The following is a 25,040-nucleotide window of genomic DNA, read 5'->3' on the forward strand; positions in this document are numbered from 1 at the left end:
GCTCTATTTTCAACTTTTTGAGGAACCCCCATGCTGTTTTCCATAGTGGCTGCATCTGGCTCAATTTCTAACCACTATTCCTTAGTGTCTGGAACACTAAGTGAAGAAGCAGTAGCCAGAAACCAGGAAGTCACCCACAAAGACAAAAATCTACAAAACAAGCTGCAAGTTGGCACTGGAGAACCTGACATTATTTTAAAAGAACATTAAAAAGGACTTCACAGGGGTGCCTTGGTGTTTCAGTCGATTAAATGTCTGCCTTCAGCTCAGGTGATGATCCTGGAGTCCCAGGATCCAGCCCTGCATCAGGCTGCCCGCTCAGCAGAGAGCCTGCTTCTCCCTCTACCCCTCACATTGCTCAGGCTCGCTCGCTCGCTCTCACTCAATCTCTCACTCTCTCTCTCAAACAAACAAAATCTTAAAAGACTTCACAAAACCCTGCTGCATTAGGAAGAGTTCCAGACTTGCAGTTCCAATTATTTGATTAAATAACTCATTGGTATTGGGCAAGTACTAAGTCTCTCCCTTGTTCCCTGGAGTAAAAATGGGTATAATAATTTCTCATAGGATTCTATGGAGCGAATGAGATCTTTACAAAAGAGCAATGGAAACTATACAGGTTACTTTTCCTCTTTAGGTAAAACAACCAAAATCAAAACTTTACCTTTTTATTTAAAAGCCTGTATTTATTTATTTGAGAGAGAGGCAGAGAGAGCTCAAGCAGGAGAGGGGAAGAGGGTGAGGGACAAGCAAACTCCCCACTGAACAGGGAACTCCACGTGGGGCTGGATCCTAGGACCCTGGGATAATAACCTGAGCCAAGTTAGATGCTTCACTGATTGAGCCACCCAAGTGCTCCCAAAACCAAACCCTTAAAAAGATACAATCACAACCCCAGGAAACCATTATAAAATAGTGAAGAATTTGAAAAAAAGGGGGGGGGGACACCTGGGTGGCTCGGTGGGTGTCCAACTCTGCCTTTAGCTCAGGTCATGGTCTCGGGGTCCTGGGATTGAGCCCCACAGTGCGCTCTCTGCGCAGCAGGGAGTCTGCTTCCCCCTCTCCCTCTCCCTGCCTCTCTGCCTACTTGTGATCTCTCTATGTGTCACATAAATAAATAAAATCTTTTTTTTTTTTTGGGCGCCTGGGTGGCTCAGTGGGTTAAGCCGCTGCTTTCGGCTCAGGTCATGATCTCAGAGTCCTGGGATTGAGTCCCGCATCAGGCTCTCAGCAGGGAGCCTGCTTCCCTCTCTCTCTCTCTCTGCCTGCCTCTCCATCTACTTGTGATTTCTCTCTGTCAAATAAATAAATAAAATCACAAGTAGATGGAGAGGCAGGCAGAGAGTGTTTTAACAACCTAGGTCGGGGCGTCTGGGTGGCTCAGTGGGTTAAGCCTCTGCCTTCAGCTCAGGTCATGGTCTCAGGGTCCTGGGATCGAGCCCGGCATCAGGCCCTCTGCTCAGCAGGGAGCCTGCTTCCTCCTCCCTCTCTGCTTACCTCTCTGCCTACTTGTGATCTCTCTCTCTGTGTCAAAAAAAATAAATATAATCTTTAAAAAAAAAAATTCCCTAGGTCTAATTAAGTGGAAATTAGGGAATACTTATGATCTGAACGTGAAGAAGGGACCAAAAAGGTAAACACACAGCACCATCTTAAAAAAAAAAAAAATACCTTAAACCACTTTAAAGAGAAAAAAGTATGAAAAAAATGAACACAGGACACTAAACACGGACTAAAATGACTTGTGAACAAAGAGGAATCTAAATGTACCATTTAGGCTATGGACAACAGAACTGATATAGAATTATCAGTTTACATTCACTTGCAAAACAGTATTAGATGAAAGCTAAGACGAAATAAACTAAACTTAAAATTCCCAAAAGAGGGGCATATGAGTGGCTCGGTCAGCTGGGCATCGGTCTTCCACTTGGTTCATGGTCTCAGGGTCCTGGGATATTCCCCTGTTGGGATCCGTGCTGGGCAGGGAGTCTGCTTCTCCCTCCGCCACTGTCCTCCAAACCTGTTCCCACGCACATGCGATCTCTTTCTCTCTCTCTCTTCTCTCTCTCTCACAAAAATAAATAAAATCTTTAAAAAAAAAAAAAGTTCAAATTTTTTGTGGAATAAAATGAAGCAATTTCAGCATAAACATTAAGATATTACAGGAGAGAACGGCAATCATCACAGATTTCTTCTTTATATTTTTCCATATTCCTCAAGTTCTTTATTACATCAAACAAATACTGCCTGTATAAGAACAACAACAAAAAAGTGTGGGTTTTTCTTTTTTTCTTTTTAACCATGGAAGAGAAAACGCAGAATATCCGCACAAAAATAAGAGAAATGGAACTGTAGCTAAAAACATAATACCTGCCAAATTTTCTGAAGGCAGAAGAATGTGTTAAGAACTTAAGAACCTGAAACTTTTCAAAAAATGATGAGACAACCGAGCCATGAAAAATATATGACTCCTGTAAAAAAGAAATCTATTCAAATAGTAACAAAGGATTAAGAGTAAAGCATCTAATAAACTGAAAGCAAATACTGAGGGAATTTTAGGATTTAAACAATTTCAAAGTGCATGAGAAGAGAATGTATGCCAACTCTTAAATGCCTCATTTATCCCATGAGAGAAGCTAATAATGGAACTAATTGTAGAAATAATGAAAATACTTCTGTTAAAACAATGTTTCTTACAATGAAAATGAGGGGGGGAAGGGGAAAAGGAGGAAGAGAATAAATGAGTTAACACTTATTAATGCAGCTTAAAAGAAACTAAGAATTTAAATTCCATTAAAGAAAGGGACATATACAGGGGAAATGGGGGATTTAAAAATATGAAATGGTTAGTTATAATAAAAAAAAAAAAGGACAGTAATGAGTGTTGATCAGGATGTGGAGAAATTGGAACCTTCACACATTGCTGGTGAAAATGTAAAATGGAGTATAGTTTGGCAGGTCCTCAAAAGGTTAAACAGGTTTACTATATGACCGAGCACTTCTACTCCTAGGTATAAACCTGAGAGAACTGAAAACATCTGTCCCGACATAAATTTGCACATGAATGTTCATAGCAGCATTATTCATAATCATTATTTATAACAGCCATAAAGAAGAAAACAATCCAAATGTCCATTAGCTGATAAATGGATAAGCAAAATGTAGTATGCCTTTCCAAAACAGGCAAATATACGCAAAAAGTACATTAGTGGCTGCCTAGAGCTGGGGGACTAGGGTTTAGAAAGTGAATGCTGAAGAGTATGAAGTTTCCTTGGAGTAGGACGAAAATATTCTACAATTGATTGTGGTGATGGTTGTACAATCTTGTGTCCAAACTACTAAAAAATAGTGGATTAATAGATTACACGCTTCAAAAAATGATGATGATGATGGAGGGTAGCACAAATATCATTACCTCATTGTATGTCAGTGGGCAAATGCTTAAAAAACAGTCTACATCTGTACTGCGAAGCAAACCCCAACACTTGAAAACTAAAAGGCAAACACAAATCTAGAAAAGGATGGGTATCATTATGACTTCAGGAGATACTTTTGTTTTTGAGTTTTTGAGAGAGAGAGAGAAGGCACAAGCATGTGAGCAGGGTGGGGTGGGGTGGGGTGGAGTGTGGAATCCTAAGTAGGCCCCACACAGAGCTCCATCCCAGATACCGAGATCATGATATGAGCCAAAATTAACAGACACACCCAACTGAGCCACCCAGGCGCCCCTACAGGACATACTTTAAATCTACCCTACACAAAATTAAAAGTATAACAACAAATGAAATAAATAAAATTCAATGCGTATGTCCCAAAGAGAATAACAAAAATACAAGAAAAACAGAAAAACTACACAAAATAAACCTATTATCAGTGTAATTGGAGGCTTCACTATTTCATTAGCAGGAAACGACAAAACAAAGAGTTTTTAAAAGTATGGAACTGCGGACGCCTGGGTGGCTCAGTGGGTTAAGCCACTGCCTTCGGCTCAGGTCATGATCTCAGGGTCCTAGGATCGAGTCCCACATCGGGCTCTCTGCTCAGCAGGGGGCCTGCTTCCCTTAAAAAAAAAAAAAAAAGTATGGAACTGATACAAAGCATAAATTAAATGATTGCCTTTGGTAGGCTCCAACCTGGCAGAATCAGATTCAGAAAAAAAGATTTAGACAGATAAATAGGGAAAGTTATAGAAAGAGACTATCATAAGGCAAATGCAAAATCTTAACTGGGAAACCTGGGCGTACTACTGAACTTTTCTCTAAGTTTGAAATTAATTCAAAATTTAAAAATTTTAAGTAAAACCAATAGTTATATAACAGGGGACTAAGAAGCCAAGGATGTTAATGCTTTCTTTCCAGGACTACAAGGATAACACACAAAATTTGTTCTCCTACTGGGAGGCAGAGAGACACCTAATTTTAATACAAAAAGCTACAAGTTCTATGCCCCATTCTTAAACCATAATGCAAAAACCACAAAACAAAAGTATCTGTAACATATCCACACTTACATGTTTTATAACAATCATGAGAGGAATTTTGCCTGAAATGCCTCTCATGATAAGGAAAAAGACACATAATGATCAGTTGCCACCTAAAGAATGTAAAAAGAGAGAATAAAAAGGAAAGTTGAGGGAAGGTAGTACTAAGATATAAAATTAATCAAAAAAAATAGATATGATACAAACATTAGAGAACATTTCAAGGAAAATGGTATAATGAGAAATGCAGAGTAGCTTTCAAATGTGAAGAGGTAGAAGGTAGATTCAAGGAAAGGTTTGAGAAGGAAAAGAATGGAGTGCAGTCAAAGTCACAAGGAACACTGGCAGGAGAGGTACTCAGGGCTGGGCACTGCAGAAAAAAGAACTTGCATCCAACTTGGTCATGGTGAATAACAGCAATGAGGAAAGAAATACACACCAATTTGACTTCCTCCAAACAAGCTCTCCATCTCAAATTAAAAGCATCACACTTCACACCGCCTCCTACAGCAAAAGATCCAGAAGCTAAGGGAGAAAAAGATCAATGAAAGCCTAGCTGGGCAGGGACTGGAAAAGAGAAGTGCTCACACCCCATCGGACAGCTCTGGCCGACTTTTGCCCTGGAGAAACAAGAGCCCAATGTTGCCAATACCTCCACAGTTTAGAAGGGAAGACCACAATCCAAACTTTTAAGCGAAACCTCTGGATTTTTAATGGTTAGTAACCAATGCAATTTTTAAAAACACTGCAGGCCAAACAAGTGCTCTCAGCTCTGCCCACGTCCGCTGTTGTTCTCTACACTGTGCTCCCAGTCTCTTTTCTTCTCCCAGTCACCTTCACCATTGCCAGCCTCTGCTTTCTAAAACCATGATGTCACTCAAATCCATTGTTTCCATTCATCTTCAGAGCAAGTGTCAAACCTCTGGTCCAGCCTTCAAGGCCTTCTACTAATGTGGCAACATGTGATTCATCTCTAGCTTTAATCCCCACACCCCAATATCCCAAAAGATTCCCTTTGCTGCCTCACCTTTGTGCTCCTTCTATCACCATTCCCTCGAGCTTGAATACCCACCCTTCCCAGCTCTCCTCAGTTTCTATGTTCATTCAGTTATTCATTCTACAGATAAATATGTAAGGGGCACCTAATTTTGTACCCAAACAGACAAAACTCCCTGCCCTCTCTGAGCTACACAGAGGAAACAGACAATAACATGTAGAGTAGGTCACATAGGAGAAGGTGCCTTGGACCAGGAAAAAAAAAAAAAAAATAGGAAAGATTAAGGTGGCAGAGGGGATAGAAGATAGAAAAAACCGAAATTTTAAGGCATGATTTTGAAAGTGACATTAAAGATCTGAAGGATCTGAGGGGATAAATAATGGGAATAAGAAGGTTACAGGCAAAAGGAGTATCAACAGCAAAGCCCTCAGGCAAAAGTGTGCCTAGTGTTTCAAGCTGACATTCTACTCTGCCTGGAAGGCCCAACTGAGTGCCACTTACTCAGGGAGGTGTTTTTTTTTATTCCTAAAAACCAGAATTACTCATTCCCTCAAAACTGTACTCATATCTTCCTTAGGTCACCTGGACAGTGAAAACTTTCTTTTTAAGCATTTATGAGTGACCACTAATCAATTAATCAAGAATCAGGTAGGAAATCATTTAAAATGAGTCAGTATCCAATTATTTAAAAATGAGACATATACATTTTGAACTCCAAAAATATAAACATACATTTCCTCATGTAGCACCAAAACCTTTGAGTCTACCAAACACAGTTCCCTCCTTTCTAGTATAAACTTCACCTGTTATCTACAATGTCCATTTTCCTTTCCTTTAAAGTAAAAGGGAGACTTAAAAGTACTGAAATTTTTGTAAGAGCAGAATCCTTCCAGAGATATATAAGGTTTCCCCAATCTGTTTCAGTTGTCCTGACCACAATCTAATTCATTGAAAGGGAATTCTCTCAGTCTCTAGTCTTTATGAAATCCAAAGCATTTCATAAAAAATAAATTTTTGCATTAATATTACACCAATCTGAGTAATTTTTATTAATTTATACTCAAAGGGCCACTGGTATAAATAATTTTGAGAACAAACACAAATGATTCTTGGTAAGCAGAGAAATAAAGGAAACATAAGCCAACTCAAGCTAATCTACCAGCTTAAGCATCTGTGTGCAATAGGAACTGGTTAGTATGGTTTATTAAGGGAATGTCCAATCCAAAATGTTATAATCAAGCCCAGCAAAGGATCTGAATAGATGTTCCTCCAAACAAGATATATAAATAGTCAATAAATACATAAACATGTGCTCAACATCATTAGTCATTAGGGAAATGCAAATCAAAACCACACTGATATACAACTGCACATACACAAGGATGACTATAATCAAAAAGACAGTAATAAGTACTGGCCAGGATATGGGGAAATTGGAACCCTCATTGCTGGTGAAAATGTACAACAGTACAGCTGCTTTGGAAAACAGTTGGTGGGGGGCGCCTGGGTGGCTCAGAGAGTAAGCATCTGCCTTTCAGCTCAGGGCTCAGGTCACGATCTGGGTGTCCTGGGATCAAGCCCCACATTGGGCTCCCTGCTCCACGAGAAGCCTGCTTCTCCCTCTCCCGCTTCCCCTGCTTGTATTCCCTCTCTCACGGTTTTTCTCTCTCTGTCAAATAAATAAATAAAATCTTCAAAAAGAAAAAGAAAATAGTTTGGGGGGGATGCCTGGATGGCTCAGTGGGTTAAGCCTCTGCCTTCTGATTAGGTTATGATCTCAAGGTACTGGGATTGAGCCCTGCATCAGGCTCTCTGCTCAGCAGGGAGCTTGTTTCCCCCTCTCTCTCTGCCTGCCTACTTGTGATCTCTCCCTCTCTGTAGCAAATAAATAAAATCTTAAAAAAGAAAGAAGAAAACAAAACAAGTTTGGGAGTTCCTCAAACTGTTAAACATGGAGTTACCACATGACTCAAAAATTTTATTCCTAGGTATACATACACCCTAGAGAACTGAAAACATATGTCCACACAAAAATGTCCACATGAATGTTTGCAGCAGCATTATTCATAACAGATGAAAAGTGGAAACAATCCAAATGTCCATCAACTGAGGAATGGATAAAAAAACGTGGTATATATCCATATAATGGAATATGATACAACTATAAAAAGCACTGAAGTTCTGACATAAGCTACAACATACATGAACCCTGAAAACACTACACTCAGTGAAAGAAGCCAGTCACCAAGGCCACACGTTGTTTGATTCCATCTACATGCAATGTCCAAAAAGGCAAATCCAAAGAGACTGAAAGGAGATTCACAGTGGCCACGGGCTGTGGGGCGAGAGGAACATGAGGCGACTATGACTATTTGTAGGTATGGGGTGTTTCTTCTTGGGGTGATGAAAATGTTGTCATTAGATAGTCAAGATGGTTGTTCAACTCTGTGAACAACCAGTGCTGTCAGTGTTCAATAAAAGCTTATTAACTGGGAGGTGGATAGGGGGACAGTTGAGAGAAAGCCCAAATGATAGAAATTTCTTCATACAGATTTATAAGAAGCTAACTACTTCTGTTAGAATATGAAGCCCTTGAAGGCAGGGATGGCCTCTCATTTATTTCCCTTAACATCTAGCATATTAGAGTACCCAAAGCAGGTACTCAGTCAAGGTTCAATAAATAAATTAATAAACACCCACATATTACATAGCAGGGATCTAGAAATCCTGATCGAGATTCCACAAAGATTTTTTAAAAATTCACTTTTTAGTCCCCGAAATCCTAAGTTGCTACTAACAAGGCATGTCTCAATATGAAGTTTCCACCACCTGTACCATTCTAACCACCGTATCACAATCCAGAGGACCCATTTCTAAATTCTGTCACTTTTTTAAAACCTAGTTCAAATCCTCCACCTTGTATCTATCGCCAGATGTCACTTATTGGTCTCTCAGTATATTTTTCCACTTCTTTAACCACATTCCCTAAGACGGAAGTGTTCCTCATCTGTTTTAGCCTCATCTGTTCTTTTCAAACAACCTAGAGTCAAAAAGAAGCACTGTCATTATTTTCATGGTACAAATGAGGGGGAAAAAATGCCATGTTTAAGGTCACCTGGTCCCTTAGGTTCAAAGTTCATCTTTCTTCACATAAATCATGTATTTCCAAACTTTCTTCTCTTTGGAGGAACAGGAACTTTCTGATAAGTTAGATATTAAAAGATTAAGTGCAAATAAGATATAAAACACCAAACCAACAATTATAAACTCCAGAATGACTGAAAAGCTCAAGCATGAGAACAATTAAAAAAAAAAAAAAAAAGGCTTGTTTAGGGCGCCTGGGTGGCTCAGTTGTTGGGCATCTGCCTTTGGCTGGGGTCATGGTCCCAAAGTCCTGGGAGGGAGCCCACCACCGGACCCCCTGCGCAGAGGGAAGCCTGCTTATCCCTTTCCCACTCTCCCTATTTGTATTCCCTCTCTTGCTGTGTTTCTCTTGATCAAATAAATAAAATCTTTAAAAAAAAAAAAAAAAAGGCGTGTTTAGAATAAGAAAAAATAAACAAAGGGCCCACTGTTTTGGGAAGATTTTGTAATATCAAGAGAAGACAAGGACAAATACAGACCCATTCAGCTTCTTCTTTGCTTGGGTAATCATCAAGGAGCTCGATCTTAAAGGGTAGAACTCTTGATAAAACGAAGCTAACATCTGAGGTAAGTGGCAGGAAGAAAGGATCGCTACAGAATACAGAGCTAGTTCAAAAGAATTTGCATTCTGACTGACTTATTCGCTAAGCATAATACCCTCTAGTTTCATCCACGTAGTTGCAAATGGCAAGATTTCATCTTTTTGATGGCTGAGTAGTCAATCAGAGAAAGACAATTACCATATGATCCCACTCATATGTGGAATTTAAAAAACAAAACAGAGAAGATAGGAAAGATAGGAAAAAATAAAACAAGAGGAAATCAGAGAGGGAGACAAACCATAAGAGACTCTTAATCATAGGAAACAAACTGAGGGTTGCTGGAGGGGAGGGGGATGGGGTGATGGGATAACTGGGTGATGGACATTAAGGAGGGCACATGGTATAGTAAGCACTGGGTATTATATAAGACTGATGAATAACTGACCTCTGCCTCTGAAGCTAGTAATAGGATTATATGTTAACTGAATTTAAACAAAAATAAAATAAATAAATAAATCCCACAGAACTGCAGGAAACCCGAGGGTAGAGAACCTCTTTTCTTGAATATTTTATAATTAGGTATAATGCTGTGCCCAATTGAGAATAAAACAAAAAATGAATGGGGGGGGGAGAATCTGCATTCTGATCTAAACAAATCACACTCTATGATACTGAAAAAACTTTTAGATCTGACTGCTGATTATCTAAGCTATCTTGAAAAGATGCCAGAAGACCAGAGATGAAGGAATGCATGCTCCATTTTCAAAAAAGGAGAATTGCCTATCAGAAAAACATCTATGGGTAAACTTGCCATGTATCCCCTGAAAAAGTCTAGAATGGGTAAATACATTTCGAACACAATAAAAAGTAAAGCCACCTGGGCTCTTTATTAATATTAAAGCAGGCTACACAACATTTGCTATTAGATTACTAAAATGGGAACAGGGAGAATGATACAGACATATACATAACAGATTCTAACAAGATGATCTGACAGAATCTTCAAATAATAGTCTAGTGAACAAAATGGGAAAATGTTGAACAGCAGAAATTCAAAAATCTGTTAAACTCTACGAGGATGCATAGGTAGTTGAAGAGCTGGTTGATTAATGTATCAACATTAACCAATTCAGCAGGAAGTCTCATGTAAAATATCACAGTTATATCTTTTTCCAGGATCTAGACATCTTCTATTAATTAACTAAAGCCATAGACCTGCTTTTTAGATTTGCAAGGGCCACAATGCTATGAGTGACCAAAACACACTAAGCCTCACAGAATCAGACTCCAGAAAGGTCAGAAGGCTGAAATGATGATCCAAAATTAAAAATGAAAATTTACAGGAACTGAACTATAGGAAACAAACTGAGGGTTGCTGGAAGGTTGCTGGTGGGGGGATGGGATAACTGGGTGATGGGCATTAAGGAGGGCACTTAAAGTAATGAGCACTGGGTGTTATGTGCAACTTAAGAATCACTAAATTCTACCTTGAAACTAAGAATATAGTATATGTCAATTAAATTGAATTTTTTAAAAAAATTTTTTTAAAAGAAAATTAACAGGAAGTCAAGACCAGCATTTAGATTTTGAAAATAAAATATAGGAATAAAGGAATAAACTTCAATTTATGTGGAAATACCTGGGTAATAAGAGCGACTACAAAAAAAAAAAAAATCTATGTGAATCTCAAGCTGCATTAACAGATGCACATTATAATTCTTAAAAAATTATTTTTCCATATGAATCACTCCTGGATTTTCATCCTAGAAACAGTTATAACAAGAATCTACAAGTATCATTTAGTTAAAACTCTAGCTTTATCTTTTTTAAGATTTTATTTATTTATTTGAGAGAGAAAGCACACGACCAGGGAAGGAAAGAGAAGCTGAGCAGGGAGCCTGATGCGGGGCCTCAATCCAGGACCCCCAGGTTCATGACCTGAGCCAAAGGCAGATGGTTAACTATCTGAGCCACCCAGACAGCCCAAAACTCCAGGTTTAGACCCAGAGTTATCAAAATGAATCTTAGCATTAAAAAACATTTTATTTGATAAGCCTAATTCATTGACATGTATATTAATATATCCTTGAAAGAAGGCTAGATATTATTAAATCCAAGTCCCTTTCTTAATAGAAGAGGAAATAAAGAAAAATTGACTAACTTGCTCCAAATAGCATAGCTGCTTAGCAAGAGCCATGATCTCCAAATCAGTCCCCTTTTCCTACACCATGAGGGTTTCCAGCCCTCTGTGTCCTTTCTTAAAAGTTGTATTTTGCACTAAAGAATTAGAAAACATACACAAAAACATCCATCAGCACACACTGTGTTTTGCTAAGGACAAATTAGCTTAGCAAGAACAAATAATCACAGCACATTAGCCAGTAAAATATTTTTACATGGTGCGATCACTTACAAGTTTGATAACAACAAATATTTGCTACAAAAAGACACTCCAATATACAAATGGTTTTTATTCTTAACCATGAATATATGATTATTTATTAAAGCCTTATCCCATATCCCACTTAACATTAGAAAAATAAAGTGAAAGTTATTACATGGATGGAAAAGCTTTTAAAGGACATGCCATTGTTTACAGAGCTCAAAATCCCTCCATCATAAAACACACCATTATGAAAATTAATAAGAGATTTTAGACTTTGAAATCTAAACAGCAGGCCAAAGGTTTTCTTCACATAGGGTAGCATCTGTGCTGAAGCCCTCTTGCTCCCTCCTCACTCCCCCAGAAACAATGCCGCTTCAATAGCCCAAAGGTACAAAGGTTGTCTGGCAGGCTGGCCAGTGGATCCCCCAGTGGCCTGAAGTCCACCCTCTTTCCCCTCCTCCTCCTCCCCCCCCCTCCCCCCCCCCTCCCCCCCCAGGCCTCTTCCCCCGCCCCCTTGGTTTAGAGAAGACAAGTGGAGAATTAAGAATTGATAAAAGGGTAAGTTAGCAAGACTGTGGCTTATGATGACCACCATCTGCTGGACCAGCTTCAGGAGGGCCCACCCCACCACCCCTAAATCAGACCTGGAAGCTTCTCCTTGCCCCAGGGCTCCTCTGGGACCCCTTTTGAAAGGAAGCAGGAACTTTACCGCCCAGATAGCCTCATCACCAGTCACTTCCATTAGAGCCCCAGCAAGCTCTTTGTTTTCAAGGGGAGTGGGGGGCGGCCTCGGAAAAGGGGAGAGGTGACTCCCTTGCTCCCATTGCTGCCAATCTCCAGGCCCTCCAGCAACATACAAACACGCGCACAAAATGATTCTCTTTGAACCGGTTCCTCTTTCCACACCACCTTAAAAACCCAGGGTCACACCTAGCTACACAGAGGCACTTCCTGAGATCTAATTACTTCTTTCTATACCCAAACCCTATACAGGATGACTCCCTAGCTCCCTCCCTCTGAATGGACACACACGGGGTTCACTCCAGGACTTCCATCCTTCTTCTTCAATGCATTTCCCCAGGGTATATCCCCGAGCCCCATGCAGAACGCACAAATACACAGAGTCATTTCTTGGGCCCCAAGACTTTTCCCTGATCACATCCACAGACTCCGCGGTCACTCCAAGCCCCCGGAGTCCACCTCTGAGCCCAAAGGACATATACACATGCACACATGCACACACACACACAGTCACTTCTACCATCGTCAACCAATATTCTCTGGGCCACCCGTTCCCTTTACCCACAGGATCACTCCGAGACCCCAGTGTCCCAAGAACCTCCCCAGCACATGGTCACTCCCTTGACCCTCAGGCTCTGCGCCCCCTCCCCGCGCCCCTCACCGTCTCTGTCTCTCTCTCTCACACACACACACACACACACACACACACACACACACACTCCTGCCTCCCCTGAGCCTTCACAACACAAACACGCGCTCCCGCATGCACACCCACGGTCACACCAGGAGCCCTGGCCGGCTTCCCCCGCCTTGCCGGGTCCGGTCTCCACCACCTCACCGCACGCCGGGCCGCTCTCGCCCAGACACTCGACACACATGGTCGCACGCACGGCCACTCCCCACGCCCAGCGCCGGGCCCCGAGCCCCCCGAGGCATGTTCGCGCCCTGCCCTCCGCCCTCGTTCACCCCCGGGGCCCCCCTCTCCCGGAGCCCCGCGCCCGGGCCTTTCCCAGCGCCGCGGCCAGGACGGGGAGGGCGGCGGCGGCGGCAGCGGAGGGAGGGGCCGCAGGGGCGGGCTCCGGCCGCTCCTACCTGAGCAGTTGATGCTTTTGCCTTTGCCGCCGGGACAGTCCCCGCCGCCGCCGCTGCCGCCACTCGGGGGCTGGTTGGACGCGCGGCTCCCGGGCAGAGAGAAGGCGAAGAGCAGAAGCACCGACGTGTAACAGCAGAAGGCGAGCGGGGGCGCGGCAGGCAGCCGAAGCGGCGCCTCAGCGGCCGCGGCGCCCATGGCTGGCGCCCCTGGACGGCGGGAAGCGCAGGGAGCCGCAGGCCCGGGGCATCCAGCCGCGCGCCGGGAGCCCCGCCGCTACCTCGGCGCCTCCTAGCAGCAACGCCGCTGCGCCGGGGAGCAGCCCCTCAGCATCCCGGTCCCACCCGCAGCGCCCGCCAGGCCCCGGCCCGCCGCGCTCGGGACGGAGTCGGAGGGTCCGGGCGCGCGCGAGGGTCGCGGGCGCGCGAGGGTGCGCGCGAGGGTACGAGCCCGCGTGGCGGGGGGAGACCGAGGCTGGGGGCGTGAACGGGCGCGCGCGCGGCGGGCGGGGGTCGTGGGGCGGGGGCAGGCCCAGCCCCTCACTCGCCGCTCGCCTTCCCTTTGTGTCCGCGGCCGTCGCCACCGCGTCACAAAGACCCCGGCCCGCCCGGTGAGGGGCGCGTGACAGAGCCGCGGGCGGGAGGGGTGGCTGCGACCCCGCCCCGCGCACACCCCTAGCGCCCGCGTCGGCAGCTCCGCCCCCGCCCGCGGCCGGCACCGCCTCCGGGGGAGCTATTGTTCCTGCGGCGGGGCGGGAGTGCCGAGGGCGGGGGTCGCGGGCGCTTCTCCGCGGGGCCGCGGAGGACTGGCGGCCAGCGGGGATGCTCCGTATGTACTACCGTAACAGACATTTTTGCCGCCCTTTGCAAGTGGTTTTGAAGCATTTCCTTCGCCCAGCACCCGGGCTGGGAAAGAAGGGCAGGTGGTCTATTATACATCTAATTTCTAGGTGAAAAAATTGAGCCGCGGAGAGGTGAAGGTGACTTGTCCAAGGTCGCATACCAAGAAATGGACCGGACTCGAACTGGAACCCAAGTTCGGACTCCAACTCTGCAGTTCTTAGAGATGGGGTAAATAGCTAAATTTCTAGGCTCCTCTCCCCCACCCCTTTCCTTCATACACCAACTGAATTTTAAATACTGTTTTAAAAGTCTATATTGTCCTTTCCCACCAATAACTAAAACAGAGAGAAGATTTGCCATATGCAAGACCTGGACGAAGCTCTCTTTACGAGCATTCTCTCCCATTTTTTACAGCCCTGCAAGGGAGTTTTCATTCTCATCCCCATTCCACAGATGAGGAAGTTGGGACCCAAAGACTTAAAAGTGATCTGACTCCCAGTCCTGTGCTCTTCCCATCACATGATAGATGAGACCCTCAGTCACATGATAGATGAGACCCTCAGGGAGTAAGATAATAGACTGAATTGTTGGAAAGTCTTCTGCCTTTTTCACAGATTATGCTGCTTCTCACCTTGAAATTTTTTTAATCTCATTGAAAAATTGATAAATTTGACTCAAAATTTTTAAATGTGTGAAAAGCCACCACAAGCAAAGCCACATCAGGGAAAATATTTTCAATGTGAATAAGAGACAATATACTTACTATAAAGAATGTAAATCAAGAAGAAAAAGTTGACATAATAGAAAAATGAAAAACTGACTTGTCTTTTTAACATAAAATACAGACAATATATATATGAAAAGGTATTTAAACCCACTAGTAATAAACGTCAGATTAAAACCACAAGATTTTTTTTTTCCTGAACATGATTAACAATAGTTAAAAGAACTAACAAAACCTGGCACTCTTAATTTATACATTTTGGGAGGGCAATTCGAGTATATATCAAAAACCTTTAAAATAGGTTTATCCTTAGGGTGCCTGGGTGGCTCAGCAGGTTAAGCCTCTGCCTTTGGGTCAGGTCATGATCTCAAGGTCCTGGGATCCAGCCCCACATTGGGCTCTCTGCTCAGTGGGGAGCCTGCTTCTCCCCCCACCTTCCTCTCTGCCTACTTGTGATCTCTGTCAAATAAATAAATAAAATCTTTTTTAAAAATAGGTTTATCCTTTAAATCTAGGAATTCCAGGGTGCCTGGGTGGCTCAGTGAGTTAAGCCGCTACCTTCAGCTCAGGTCATGATCTCAGGGTCCTGGGATCGAGTCCCACATCGGGCTCTCTGCTCAGCAGGGAGCCTGCTTCCTTCTCTCTCTCTCTGCCTGCCTCTCTGTCTACTTGTGATCTCTCTCTGTGAAATAAATAAATAAAATCTTTTAAATAAATAAATAAATAAATCTAGGAATTCCATGTATTGGAATTTATCCTAAAGAAATCATTGTACAAGCACACAAAAATGTATATATGGATGTTCATGACTTTTTTGTAGTAGTAAATATAATTTAAATGTCCACGTGTGGAAAATAAAGTATGGTACCTCTTTGTACAGAGGAATATTTTGCAGTTTTATTTATGATATTAACATTAACAACATATTTATGATAATAACATGGAAAAAAGGATACTGATGAGCATAAGAAAATCATATTTCTAAAATATGTGTGTGTGTACACATCCCTAGCAAAGAAATCAAGAAGAATATACAGCTATATATTAACTGTGATTATCTCTGAAAGGTGGGTTTATGAGTAATTGGCACTTATCCTTATATTTTTCTGTATTGTCTGAATTTTTTGCGATGAAAATTTTTATTGTTATAATTTAAAACTATTTTCTTTTAATTTCTTTTATATTATATTTTCAGCATCCTTCTTTATAAATTCATATGTTAATATTTTGTTAAGATTTGCCTCAAACCTCTAAACTATTAGCAGGGGCATGGCAGTTGTTACAATGAAAATTCAGCTTCTGGCTTCTGATTCAGGTGTGATCCCGGGTTCCTGACTGCTAAGTCACAGCTAAAGGCTCCTTCTCAGAGCATTTCTTCAATAGCTTCTCTGCTCATCATGACCTCTTCTTTGCTTCTTTCTAGCCCTCCATCTTGGCTCTCCCACCCACCCACCCCACCCCCCACCCCAGTACTTTGCCTTTAATTTTCATTTGACTGCCAACCATAGTCCAGGCAGAAATACTAAGAGGAGACAACCCTTAAATAAAATGCAAAAACCTTGTGGCCATACATCACAAATTAATTTATATCTGCAGCTTTCTCCGAATTAGGTAGGAAAAACTCAGCTCAGATTTCTCAAAAGTTGTCAAACTCAAAAGGACTCTACTTCAGAAACATGGTTTCTCTGACATCAATCATCCAAACTCAGAGAGGAAAAAAGATTTTACTGGTCATCTAATATAACCCCTATCACATGCTTTAATATTGGTGACTCCAAAATGTTAGACAGCAATAGAGTATGGGACTTACTACATGAAAATCACCCAGAGTTTTTTAAAAGAATGTAGATTTGTGAACACCACTCCAGAAATGCTTGGAGGTGGGAAGGAGACTACTCAAATACCCCTTATGTGTATTAAAGTTCTCTAGTAACTCAGATAGACTGCCAGTTTGGAAACCCCTGACCTAACCTAGAACAGTCAGTTATTGTTCCATAACAACCAACCATAAACCCTTAGCAGTGTGCCACAATAAGCATTCATCTCTCTCAGGTCTGGGTTGATGAGTCTAGGCTAGGCTTGGCTGAATGGCTCTGCTTCGAGCTGCAGGTCCAGCTGGGCTAGACTCCTATGTGCAGGTTGAGCTCTGATCTTCTCCAGGATTATTCTTTTGGGGGCCCCAGCTGAAGGGGCAGCAGCTGCCTAGAGGGAACTCTATGAAGTTGGCAGTGGTGCAGAGGGACATGCCCAACTGTGCAAGCATTTTTCATCCCCCTGCTTGTACATTGTCTGCTAACATCCCACTGACTAAATCAAGTATCATAGCAGAAACCAAAGAAAAGGGGTAGGAACTCTATTCTGGAGGTGAGTGAAAGGGAGTGAGTAGGGAGTGAATATTTTTTTTAATAGTAATCTATCAGAAATCCTATACTTGAATGCCATTATTTATGCTCTGTCAGAATGTTTTCAGTTCTGGGGCACCTGGGTGGCTCAGTGGGTTAAGTGTTCTACTCTTGATTTCGGCTCAGGTCATGATCTCAGGGTTGTAGGATAGAGGCCCAGGTGAGGTTCCACACTGGGTGCGGAGCCAGCTTAAGATCCTTTCTCCCTCTCCCTCTGCCTCCCCCTACCCCTTCCTCTCTCTTAAAAAAAAAAAAAAAAAAAAAGAGAGAGAGAGAGAGAGAGAGAGAATGCTTTCAGTTCCAAGTAACAGAAAACCCAACCCAAATTAACTTAAAAAGAGATTTATTGACTCAGATTTAAAATTTTTAAAATTTTAAAAAGCAGAAGGTAGTACCCTCTTTTGTGAGTTGGTTTTTGTCTTCAGTAAGGATTTGTCCTTGGAAAACATTGTATTCCTTCGAGAAATCTTTGTGAGCATCCACTGTGTGCTAAGCACCACAGTAGCCTTGGGGAGCAAGAGATTATTCTGCCTTGCTGTCTTGAGGGGAGAGTAAGAGGACCTCTGAAAATTAATGATTACAACTCAATATGATACACACTAAATAGAGACGGAGTATGGGGGCAGGGGTAGGAGTAAATGGCAAATCTCCTCCACACTCCCAGGTTGGCCCAAATTCTGGCTTTTCTGGACCTCCTGCTATAGGGTCTAGCTACATAATGAAGCCCTGATAAATGGCAGTGAGACAATTTGGGACTGACAAGTTGGCCCTGGTAGGAAAGAGTCACAGCACTTGAGCTCAGTCCAGAAACACTGGAATGATTTATGATGCAGCACTGACACAAGCCTGGAATTGACCTCTGGCCCATCTTGGGAAATTGGCCAACCCCCCTAACCTTCCTAGAATAAGCAGTCTTTTCAAAAAATGTTTAAGAGTGAGTGAAGTCATTCATTCAGTATGTTTGTACTGAAGGCCTACTCCTCCCTGAAAACACAATGGTGAGCACAATAGACTTAGCTCCTTCTTGATGATGTTTATAGTCAAATATTAATCAATTATCGAAATAAAAGTAAAATTGCGGGGCGCCTGGGTGGCTCAGTGGGTTAAGCCGCTGCCTTCAGCTCAGGTCATGATCTCAGGGTCCTGGGATCGAGTCCCGCATCGGGCTCTCTGCTCAGCAGGGAACCTGCTCCCCCCTCCCTCTCTGCCTGCCTCTGCATCTACTTGTGATCTCTCTCTTTCAAATAAATAAATAAAATCTTTAAAAAAAAAAAAAAGTAAAATTGCAATAATGTTGATAAATGCTATGAAGGGAAAGGTCAGAGGTTTACCTGTTTACAGTGACACTTGTGCTAAGGCCAGAAGGTTGAATGGAAATTAACTAAGAGAAGAGAAAGTGTTCCGGGGTGGAGGGAACATCGTTAGCAAATGCCTGTGAGTGAAAAGGGTCTGAATGCTGGCCAGTGTAGTAAAGACAGAGAGCAAGGTCAGCTTGTTTTAAACTTCATTCACTGATTCAACAAATATTTACTGAGGACCGGCTGTGATTGAGGCACTGTTCTAGATGCAGAGAAACAGCAGGGGACAAAACAAAGTCCCTGCTTCTCTCATGGATAGTGAGAAGACCCCGTAACAGTAATACAGGTGGGGGAGAATGATTGTTGGATGCTGATCATTGTTGGATCAGCAACTATAATTCAGTGCAGGCCTGCCACATCCCGGATATTGCCAGCCACTTTGGATTTGTTGTCACCGATCATCCCACCCACCCTGTTGGTAGGCATTATTTCCACTTGATAAATTAGGAAACTGAGGTTTATGAGGTTAAATGACAAACCACAAAGCTAGGAGGTTGGAGTCAGCGGACTCTGACTCCAGAGCTCCACCGTGTCACTAACAGGAGCAGCTCGAGGGGCATCATCATCAGATACAAAATGGAGCAAAGATTGACACCACTAAGACAGCAGCCACCAAGGAGTGTGTGCAAACAATCCTGAGCCCCCTGCCAGCATGTCAGGAGACCCTTGTCTTCTTGGGATCAGTCAGGGATTACAGTAATGTGACTACATTGCTTGTAATTATAACTCTGGTTGAAAGCACTGTGATTGTTACCCACATCCCCTTAATGGTCCTCAATTAATGTAGATGGGCAGAAGCCAAGGAGGCAAGGGTTACAGATATCTGAACAAAAAGTGCTATGGGAATCCAGAGAAGTAGCCTCACTCTACCTGGAGAACAGGCTTCGCCACTATAATTCTGCCAGTTTGAAAAGCATCTCGCCCAAACAGTCCTTGTGAGTGGGTAGGGAGACTGAGGAGGCCTCGCTAGGTTTTTCCGGCAGGTCTTCATGTCATTTAGTTCTTTGGTGTTGCTCTGAATACAGAAGAAAGATCTTTCTCCATCTTTCAGCAAATGGAAAATTTCAGCCGCAATTCAAAAATTTCTCCGAGGGTTTAACTCATAAAGGGTGGTACCAAAGAAATAGCGTCTCTGACAAAGACAATCACGCATAAATGTTAGTAAGAGGCATGACATAGTAATTAAGAGTGTAAGCTCTGGAACCAGACCATCTGGTTTTGCATCTTAACTCTGCGGCTTGCTAGCTCTATGACCTTGGGCAAGTTACTTAACTTCTCTCTGCCTCAGTTTCAAAATCCGTAACATGGAGATAAAATTTCTATCTGCTTCATAGAGTTATTGTAAGGATAAAAATGAGTTTTTATGGGTAAAATTCTTAGAATCACGCTTTGTACATTGTAAGTACTCGATAAATAATGGGGTAGGAAAAGGAGTGGCGAAGTAAGCACATAATAAATGCTAACTATTAGGGCACCTGGGTGGCTCAGTCAGTTGAGGGTCGTCTGCCTTCTGCTCCGGTCATGATCTCGGGGTCCTGGGCTCGAGCCCCACATCAGGTTCCTTGCTTTGCGGGGAATCTGCTTCTCTCTCTGATCCTTCTCCCTGCTTGTGCTCACTGTCTCAAATAAATAAGTAAAATCTTTAAAAATAAATAAATACTATTATTAGTGGCAGGAGCCATTACCTGCGTTTATATACTAGGATAAGAGCTTTGTGTTTTTTATCAAATGTAATGTTCCCAAAACCTAATGGGGAAGGTGCTATTATTATCCTCATTCTGTACCTAAGAAAACGGAGATTTGGAGGGGTTAAATTATTTGCCTCAGGTGACACAGCAAGTAGGCAGCCAGACTGGTACTCGAATCAAGGTCTGTCTGACTCAAGAGCCTTGGTCTAAAACAAAACTCAAAGAGTTAAAGTCAGCGGTCAAAACACTTCGGGTGAGCTGGCTGGTTGCTCGAGAGACCTGCAAGAGGGCAGCCCGCTAACGGGCAGAGGCAGTCAAGCTACTGGGAGGAAAAGTGGTAGCAAACAGCCAGGTGGGTCAAAGGGAAGGACACGAGGTTACAGCCAAGAGTCTGAGAACTGGAGAATGGCATCCAGTGAGCTAAGAATCATGAAAGAGAGACAAAGCAAGGAGCTAACTACATAGAGGAATTAGAGTGAGTCCAATGGAGTTAAATAATGATATTTTACCACTGTGTATTTAAGTATGTCAGCTTGCCACTGTATGTATACATATGTATGGAACATATGTCATTTGCCTGTGTATACATATGTAATGAGTGTATCAGCTTGCCTCTGTACATATGCAAAAGTGCCAAGCATATGTCATTTTACTCTCTGTGTACATATGTAGGGAATGAGTATATATCAGGTTGCCTCAAAGTGCGTATGTATGCATATTTGAGTGTGACAGCTGGGCTCTGTGTTTGTACATGCACAGTTACATGTATGTATCCAATCACTGTATGTAGCAACTCATCTGCATATGTACAAGGGAGCTTAAATTGAGTCAACCATTTTCTAATTCTCCTTCCTTGGCTCTTAGTTGAAAATTATTTCCTACAGTCTGATGGCCTCGGGACTCAGCATCAGGGTCAATACAGTTAGACTTGGCACTTAATCTGGGTTCCTAATTAAGGAATTTATAAAGGTGAAATAAAAACTACATTCTGAAGCTGTTTCTCTCAACACAGAGCCATGATGATAAGACTTAGGGCAGCTCCGGTAGTGGTGATTTCAACAACAGTGGGAGCAGAGGTCAGGGCAGTGCATGGAGAGCGGTGACAGTAGCACCATTCATCCCACATCCGTCCACCAGTGTGCAGAGATTGCCTGTTCGGTGCCAGGCAACTACGTTAGCCACTAAGGATGCACAAGTGAACAAAACAGACACAGTCCCCGTCCTAGAGTCAAACAGGGAGTCAGACTTAAAACAAACAACTACAGTTGTGAAGGGTTTTTGCAAAGCATGTGTGAAAGCATCGGACAGGGACCCCTCACACAGCAGGGATGGAGGGTATCAAGGAAGCTTCGCCAAAGAAGCAATACGGAAGCTAAGGCTGGAAGACGAAAGAGTTAGAAGGGGGTAGAAAGAGAACAGTATTCCATGAAGAAAGTTCCACATGGAAAAATGAAAGAATATGGCAAGTTTAGAAGCAGAGAAGGCAGCTGTGGCTGGTGCTTTGGAAAGTGAGGTGGAGAATGACATAAAGAATAAGGTTAGAGACTTCAGGGAGCACAGGCCAGATCACATGGGGCCTTTCAAGCCAGAGCAAGAATTCAGACTCTATCCTAGGATTATAAAGAGGAAATTGCCTGCTCAGATTTGTGCTTTTAAAAGATCACTTAGTTAAAGGTGTGAAATGTAAGGTATGTTAGTTATATTTCAGTGATGCTATTGGAAAAAAATCATTGGGGCTGCCGGGTACAGAGTGGAGGGTGCCTTTCTGGGTGGCTCAGTGGGTTGACCCTCTCCCTTCGGCTCAGGTCATGATCTCGGGGTCCTGGAATCGGGTCCCGCGTTGGGCTCTCTGCTCGGCAGGGAGCTGCTTTCCTGTCTCTCTCTGCCTGCCTATCTGCCTACTTGTGATCTCTCTCTGTCAAATAAATAAATAAAGTCTTTTAAAAATTAAAAAGAGGAGGACGTCGGGGTTGCTGCCATTTGTACCGTCTCAGGCTCTGCGCTTTTCGCAGAACCTCCAATGGCGCTATGTTGGGACAGAGCGTCTGGAGGTTCACAACCTCTGTGGTCCGTAGGAGCCACTATGAGGAGGGCCCAGGGAAGAATTTGCCATTTTCAGTGGAAAACAAGTGGCGATTACTAGTTATGATGACTTTGTACTTTGGATCTGGATTTGCTGCACCTTTTTTAATAGTAAGACATCAACTGCTTAAGAAGTAAGGATGTTTTAATTGATCCATCAAACAGATGTGGAAAGGAACATTTTAAGAGGTGCAGTCTCTTTGAAAAATGGATCAAACTCTTGAATTCAACATACTCAATATGTTTGTAAATAAACTTATGGCATGAATCCTTAAAAAAATAATAATAATAATAATAATAATAAAAATTAAAAAGAAAGAAAGAAAGAAGGAAAGAAAGAAAGAAAGAAAGAAAGGTACAATGTACCTGAGAAGACCATGGGAGAGCTATTGCAGTTGTTTAGGTGAGTGATAATGGGACTAGTCATCCCTAGATGACTAGCGATGATGGGAACAAGTAAATTAGATTAAGGATGGAAAATCAACAGAATTTGGTGACTGACTAGATGTGGGGAGAATGTGTCAAGCCGGAGTTATCCCTTGGTCCAGTGGCATTTACTAAAATAGCCATTTCTGGAGAAGAAGCAGGTTTGGAGAGAGAATGATGAGTTCACTTGTAAGCTCACTGAGTCTGGGTGGCCAGTGAGGCATCTATATTGAGCCAGTTGGACCTATAAGTCTGGGGTTCTTAAGAGATTTACACTGGACACAGAAGTATGGGAGACATCAGAGGATAAATTAATTAAAGTCATGGAAGTGGGTGTGATGACTTAAAAGTGTAGGAAATACTATAAAATGAGAAGAGGGCCTAGGCTAAAGCCCTGAGGATCTCCAGTGGAGGGAACTATGGCCAGAAAATTAGGAGGAAAATGGGGAAAGAACAATGTTACAGTGACCAGAAAGTGTTTTAAGAAGCAAAACATGGGGGCGCCTGGGTGGCTCAGTGGGTTAAGGCCTCTGCCTTCAGCTCAGGTCATGATCCCAGAGTCCTGGGATCGAGCCCCACGTCGGGCTCTCTGCTGCGCAAGGAGCCTGCTTCCTCCTCTCTCTCTGCCTGCCTCTCTGCCTTCTTGTGATCTCTGTCTGTCAAATAAATAAATAAAATCTTTAAAAAAAAAAAAAAAAAGAAGCAAAACATGGTCAGCTGGTCAAATGCTGTTGAATGATCAAACAAGATGAGTACTAAACAGTGTCTAATGGATATGTCCACTTTATGTCATCAGTGATCTTAGCAAGAGCCTGCTCAGTGGTAAAGTGGTAAGGGTAGAATATAGATTATAGCATGCTGAAACATAAGTGGGAAGTAGGAAGTGGAGACAGAACATTTAGACAGCTTGGCTGTGAAGAAAAACAAAGCTAGAGGTGACTGTGGGTGGAAGAGGGACTTTTTAAGATGAGACTGTGTCGGGGACTGCCTCCGGCCGGAAGCCCGCCTAAAGGAGGACATAGTTATTGGCTGTATCAAATTTAATCAGCATAGTAACAGGACTCTCATTGGCTCTCCCCATTGCTTGACCCCTTATTGGTCACCCTGCTGTATATAAGCTAAGGAAGTTGATTAAATAAACGGAAATGAAGCATTAACACCATACCAGGCTCATTGTCGTCCTTGCGGGCCAAGGGCGACAAGACTGTACAATATTTAAAACGATGATGATAGGGCACGTGGGTGGCTCAGTCGGTTAAGCATCCAACTCTTGGTTTCAGCCCAGTTTCAGCCCATCCAACTCTAGTTTCAGCTAGATCTCAGTGCCATGAGATCTAGCCCTGTGTCGGGGTTGGGCTCACACTGAGCATGGAGTCTGTTTAAGATTCCTTCTTTCTCCCTCTGTCCCTCCCTGCCCCCAACTCCCTCTCACTCACTCAAAAACCAAAACGAAATGCAAAACCAATGATGATAAAGATCCAGTGGGGTGGGGGGAATTGAATACACAACACAGTGTAAAAAATAGTCAAGATACTTGAGAAGACAGGAAGAGGTGGAATTCAAAGCAGAGACTGAAGGGATTAACGTTAGAGAAGACATGTTCTTTGTAATAAGAGGGAAGGCAGAGTGAATGGAGGCCGAATCAAGTGGGTTTGTAGATTTGTTATTGAGATATCAAGGAAATTCCTGGATCCTGGCTTTGATGTTCTCCAGGGACAAAGGGAGGTACGGGTGCAGTGGGGATAGTGGGGGAGAGACTGGGTCAAAAGGTAGCTTAAGGCAGCTATGACCCCACTCTGATCCCCATGAGCTCCCTCTTAGCCTTTCTACCCCAATCTTCATTACCATCATTGATATGGACAATTGCATTCTCCCTATCTTTTATACAAAGTTATTTTTTTTAACTGATCTAAAACACGCAATATATGAAATAGACACTGCTTCAAATCAGGTACTCTTGCCTGCCCTCTTGGCCAGATTACTGACCAAGTCCCTACTACAGAGAAATTTGGGGTCAGATTTGGGAAGAGTGGTCACTGATATTAAGGGAAGAGAAAACGTGTTTTTCCCAGCAGAGCTCAGGAAAGATCCATAGCATCAGAGGCAGAGATCAGAGAAGCAACCTAAAGCAGGAGTGC

At 42.9% G+C, this 25,040-nt stretch overlaps 2 protein-coding genes across 3 annotated transcripts in view; one reads left to right on the forward strand and one right to left on the reverse strand.

Annotated features, from left to right (window-relative positions):
* Window positions 1-13,763, reverse strand: part of TMEFF1 (transmembrane protein with EGF like and two follistatin like domains 1) — an 85,990-nt gene extending 72,227 nt beyond the window's left edge. The window contains exon 1 of one of the 2 annotated variants that reach the window (XM_059411188.1): window positions 13,383-13,763. In XM_059411188.1, the coding sequence (XP_059267171.1) occupies window positions 13,383-13,578 (196 nt within the window). In that variant the 5' untranslated portion in view covers window positions 13,579-13,763. The remainder of the gene's footprint in view (window positions 1-13,382) is intronic. The other variant, XM_059411186.1, reaches the window with a different exon arrangement.
* An 8,587-nt stretch (window positions 13,764-22,350) lies between these two features.
* LOC132025074 (cytochrome c oxidase subunit 7C, mitochondrial-like) lies at window positions 22,351-22,744 on the forward strand. Its single transcript, XM_059412250.1, has one exon. It carries the CDS (start codon window positions 22,423-22,425, stop codon window positions 22,612-22,614), a length of 192 nt encoding a protein of 63 aa, XP_059268233.1. The 5' UTR covers window positions 22,351-22,422; the 3' UTR covers window positions 22,615-22,744.
* The last annotated feature ends 2,296 nt before the right edge of the window (window positions 22,745-25,040 follow it).

Source organism: Mustela nigripes, chromosome 9 (assembly GCF_022355385.1).
Source record: "Mustela nigripes isolate SB6536 chromosome 9, MUSNIG.SB6536, whole genome shotgun sequence".
Taxonomy (NCBI): domain Eukaryota; kingdom Metazoa; phylum Chordata; class Mammalia; order Carnivora; family Mustelidae; genus Mustela; species Mustela nigripes.

Bases quoted from the DNA above. Each gene is read 5' to 3' on its own strand.
- LOC132025074 (XM_059412250.1), top strand. From the start codon at position 22,423: ATGTTGGGACAGAGCGTCTGGAGGTTCACAACCTCTGTGGTCCGTAGG.